The sequence below is a fragment of the Amblyomma mixtum genome, chromosome 3, assembly GCF_055824585.1.
Source record: "Amblyomma mixtum isolate Tamu chromosome 3, ASM5582458v1, whole genome shotgun sequence".
Taxonomy (NCBI): domain Eukaryota; kingdom Metazoa; phylum Arthropoda; class Arachnida; order Ixodida; family Ixodidae; genus Amblyomma; species Amblyomma mixtum.
The window spans coordinates 409565986-409571298 of record NC_143014.1 but is presented as its reverse complement, the minus strand read 5'-3'; the positions used below and the strand labels follow the sequence as shown (position 1 = coordinate 409571298).

The following is a 5313-nucleotide window of genomic DNA, read 5'->3' as shown; positions in this document are numbered from 1 at the left end:
GTACGTTTTGGGATAATCAACGATCAATAGCCAATTACGACCGCTTAAATTTTTCTCTTGCTGGTGGAGCAGAAGATAACGCTCAAACCACGTGATAACTTATCATATCATGTCTACTGTCATGTGGGGAGGACCAGCGCAGCAGCAGCAGCCAGTCGACTACCGCACTAGGCGGCCCACCCACATGTTCTGAGAACATTGAATAAAGATGTTTGTAATCAATCAATCAATCGCGCGATCACCGAACCCCTGACAGCGAGAGTCACTGAACCAACTGGCGACAACCCTGCAGAGTTGTGCACAAGTGTAGTAGAAGTTATGGGCTTCAAATGCCTAAAAATTACACCAAACGATTATGTGCAACGATGGAAACTAAACAAATTTTATTAATTCCAAATTTGCAGCTGCATAAATATTTTATAACAAAATTTAACATTTGTTTCAAAATTTAGACTGTTGCCAGACTTACGTGAATAACCTTGGTGGCCAGATTTCTGAACGAAAACTATCACTTCCCACTTTTACTAAAAATGCTCAGTGGCAACTATTATTTGCTGACACAAAAACAGCCTCATTTCCGCAGCAATCAAAACAGCGTAAGTTCCAATCTTACAACAAAGACATTGTTGTTGAGCTTTCAGATTTTTATGCAGTGTGGCCAGACGTTTGTGCTCATAATGGCAACTATTTCTATTCGCGGATATGTTCTGTTTTATAAATTCAAAATTTGTAGCTGCGTAATTATTTTATAACAATATTTAACATTTGTTTCAAATTTTTTACTTTGTTGCCAGACATACGTGAATAACCTTGGTGGCCAGATTTCTGAACCAAATTATCACTTCCCGCTTGTACTAAAAATGCTTAGTGGAAACATATTATTTTCTGACACAAAAACAGCCTCATTTCCGCAGCAATCAAAACAGCATAAGTTCCAATCTTACAACAAAGACATTGTTGTTGAGCTTTCAGATTTTTTATGCCGTGTGGCCAGACGTTTGTGCTCATAATGGCAACTATTTCTATTCGCGGATATGTTCTGTGTTTTACAAATTCAAAATTTGTAGCTGCCTAAGTATTTTATAACAATATTTAACATTTGTTTCAAAGTTTTTACTTTGTTGCCAGACTTACGTGAATAACCTTGGTGGCCAGATTTCTGAACGAAAACTATCACTTCCCGCTTGTACTAAAAATGCTTAGTGGGAACTAATTATTTGCTGAGACAAAAGGAACCTCATTTCTGCAGCAAGTAAAACAGTGTGAGCTCCAAGCTTACAACAAAGACATTGTTGTTGAGCTTTCATATTTTTGATGCATTGTGGCCAGACGTTTGTGCTCATCATGGCAACTATGCATTTCTTATCGCAGATATATTTCGCGTTAGAGTAAAAGGTATTATTTTATTTTGCCTGTTGTGAGGTAGCAATAATTTATGCAACATCTAGTCTAAATCTTAGTGAGTCGTCTGCATCAACGATGTTACAGCGGCGCCTCGCATCGAGCGCCCGTACCTGCGGTCCGACTCGGCATTTCGCCCTGCAGAGGAGCTGCCCAGCCCATATGACGTTTGCATGCGCCCAATCCACCGCTGCAGCTGTCAGTAAGGAGTCCTGGGTGGTATCGCCACGCAGGCATAGGACCTGCAAGAGCATAAGACCGTCGTAAGACTAGCCTTCGAAGCCGCCAGGTCCCGAGGGATCTCGGCCGGTTGACAAGGACGTGGGGGGGGGGGGGAGGGTGGGGGGCAAGTCCGCCCTCCTGCCACTTATCTGAACTAAATAAAGTTTGTCTGTGCTAGCTCTGCGCGTAGCCCGTTCCAAGTGTTGTTAGCCCTCTTTTACCAACTAGCAGAGTGTTCATTTTTCTTTAATTTTGCTGCGCTGCCTTACGGCCACAGCAAATTGAATATTTTCTCTGGCCAAGTCGGTCTGCGTTTTAAGGCCAAGACAGAGGCGGGCGGGGAGCACATAGATCAGAACCCCAGAAGCGTGCACCGCGGAGTCCGATTTGCCAGTCGCGGGTGTACTTCCGGGCGACGCGTATAATTTTCCGTGTATGCAGGACCAAGCAAGCGACACGGGCGAAACACTTCACGCGACGGTGATGCTCTAACAGCGCCCTACGAGGTCCACAAACAGCGCTAATTATTTACTGTCCAAAGTTCCTGCTATGCAGCGCGCGGGGCTGGAGGGAAGCGGCGGAGTGCTTGCCCTTTGCAAAAAAATACATATGAAAACAAAATGCATATGAAGGCAAAAAGAAATGAGCGCGCGCTGACACGCCGATTAACGGGGAGGACTCTGCGTAGACCTTCGTCAGTGCTGCTGTTTCCACAGCCATAAAGGCGATCTAGTCGAGCCGACCACCCACTGAAAACTCGTCGCAGTGAAATTATTCACTCCATTCTCCCAGTCGGCTGTCCGGGCGGCCACCGGCGCACTCGCTCAACGCCGAGTTACCATGGAAAAAGGACATTTTCCTTCCTCCATGATGCGCCGCGAGCTGTGGGGGCGAGATCTAGTGCGGAAAACCGCATGGCGCTCGCGAGCTGTGGCCGCCGTGCTTTCCAAAAGTCGGTGCTAGTTGTTCGCAGCCGAAAGGCGTCGTCGCGCGCGCGGAGGCGCAGATAAAATGATCGGCAGCATACCGAGAGGGCGCTGCGGTCGCCGACGGGAGGGGACGCGCTTCTCATCGGCCCCTGCTTTTATGCCAATTAACGCAGTGTTAATTTACAGTTAAAGCGATATATTTGGTATCAAAGTGTGTGCGAAGGTGCGGGGCATCGACCGGTACCAGTTTTGACCAAGTGGTACGTGATTCTCCCGATTTACGAGGAGTTTTCTCTGGTGCGGTGCTAGGCCTAGCTTCGGCCTATCACAAGTACGGCCACCGGTGGCGACGGGCCCGGCCGCTAGGCCTACCCCGACGACGAGTACGATCAAGATGGCGTCCGAGAATGGAAGTGGCCACGTCGATGGGAGCCAACATAACGTCAGCGCCGAGCATCGGCAGTCTCGGCGGGCGTACGTCCATTGAAGTTCCCGGAGAGGACATTACACCGGAAGAAGCCGAAGGCTGGTCGGCCTCCGGCAAGCGCATCAAGCAGATCATGGCCGGCAAGGAAAACGGTGAGTCCGCCGCCACTACTCGCCAGTCTAGACCCAAGACTAGGGCCAGTTTTCCTAAGAGAGTTGCAGCCTCGGTAACGAAAGCGGCGATGATGCCGATAGACATGCCGAAGGAAGACACCAAGATAGTCATGAGACCACGGGGAGGTCTCAACGTAGCGAGAACTGAGGTTTCAATAATTATGTCGGCCGTCATGACGGCGGTTCGAATGACGAAGGAAGAAGCCAAAGCAGACACCATCTGCACGAACGCGCAGCAAAACATCATCGTGGTCAGCACCCCGGACGAGAGGCGTGCCACGCTGTACTCTAAGGTCAAAACCCTAAACGTAGGAGACAAGGCATACGAAGTCAGCGCCTACCGAACGGCGCCGGACGGCACGGTCAAGGGAGTCATCCGAGGCATAGCCGTACACGACACCCCGGAAGAGATAACCGAAAACATCGTGAACCCATGCAACCCCCTAGCGGTGGAGGCGCGCAGAATCGGCAATACAACCACAGTGATAGTACTCTTCGCTGGACAAAAAGTACCGAACTACGTCAAGTATGGCTCGGTATTAGTCAGGTGCGGGCTTTACCGCAATCACTTTGACGTGTGCAGGCAATGCGGCAGGATCGGCCATAGAAGAGACGTATGTCCGAATCCCAATGCCAAAGTATGCTTCGGCTGCGAAATCGTGAACCCCAGCGAGGATCACAAACGCGAATGCAAGCCCAAGTGCAAGCTCTGCGGGGGACAGCATCCAACAGGCGAGAGGGAATGCAAAAGCAAGTACAAGATGCCGTATGTGGTCAGAAAACGGCAATGGGAACGCAAGATGGAAGCCATGCAGCAACAACTGGATCCGAAAAGCTTTCCGCCGCTGCGAGCGCCGTCTGCTGAGAGACCCCGCGGGGATTCGAGGCAGCGCGACAGCAGCCGCAAGAGGGACAACAGCAAGGGAGGCAGGAGCGCCAGCCGCCACAGACCGTCGCAGTCGGAGGAAAGAGTCACCTGGGCCGAAGCAGTCAAGGCTAACATGACAGAGAAAAGACAACCACCGGCGCAAAACGCCACGAAGAAGTTCCAAGAAGAGAATGGAATGGTAATAAAAGCCCTAAGAGACGAGAACGAGAAGCTAAAGCAGAGAATCGCCGAGCAGGACGCAACCATCAAGGAAATCAACGCGAAGCTAACGACATTAATTGCGATGCAGCAACAGCAGCTGCTCTTGCCGAAGCCCGCACAAGAGAGGGAACAAGAAGAGATAACCGAGGACGAACTAGAGGTCGAGGTGGACCCGAGAGCCACGAAAACGGCGGGACCGGCTCCCAAGAGGAGAGCCATAGAGGTCGCCAAGGAACGAAAGACAATGGAGAGAATCGAAAAACAGGACGTCAGACTCGACCGTCTGGAGGCGACCAGCAAGGAAACCAACGAACGACTTACTGCGCTCGCGCAAACGGTTCAGCAGATGACAACGAATATACAGAGCACGATCCAGAACATGATGGTGCAAATGCAAGCACAGCTGCAGACGCAGATACAGGCACAAATACAATGTATGGAAGCACAGATCACCGCCAAACTGCAGCAATCATGGACGGGACAGCAAGTACAGCAGCATCCACACCCCCAGTGAGAGACCTCTTGGTCTGGCACTGGAACTGCAACGGCTTTACCGGCAAGAGAGCAGTGCTGCAGCAACACTTGCAGCAACTAACGAGGAAACCAGACGTCATAATGATTCAAGAAACACACAGCGAAGAGACGCCGAAACTACCGGGCTACCGGTCGCACGACAGCCCGCCGAGCAAAAGGGACACGTCCAAGGGCAAGGGCAGAGGGGTCTGCACCTTCGTTAGGAGAGGGATCACCTTCGTGGAACACGAAATGATCGGCAGAAGCGCCATCGAACACTGCACGGTGGAAGTAATCACGGGAAAGAAGAGGAGGGAGAGCACTTTCCTGGTGAACGTCTACAGCAACCCGTCCCACGGACAACAGAAATTCAAGGCACTGTTCCACAAGGCAGCTTCAGTCGCGGGAAGCAATACGCTCGTAGTGTGCGGAGACTTTAACGCACCGAGCCAAGACTGGGGCTACCACAGAACGACGGTCAAGGGGAGAGAGCTGATGCAAGACGCCACCGACGTCGGACTGAACCTAATCACGGATCCGGCCTTTCCCACCAGGATC

General features: G+C 50.8%; 1 protein-coding gene across 1 annotated transcript; it reads left to right on the top strand.

The window, feature by feature from the left end:
• The first annotated feature begins 2959 nt into the window (after positions 1 to 2959).
• On the top strand, positions 2960 to 4756 carry LOC149357592 (uncharacterized). Its single transcript, XM_089577948.1, has one exon. The coding sequence runs from the start codon at positions 2960 to 2962 to the stop codon at positions 4754 to 4756; it is 1797 nt and encodes a 598-aa protein (XP_089434074.1).
• Positions 4757 to 5313: the final 557 nt, after the last annotated feature.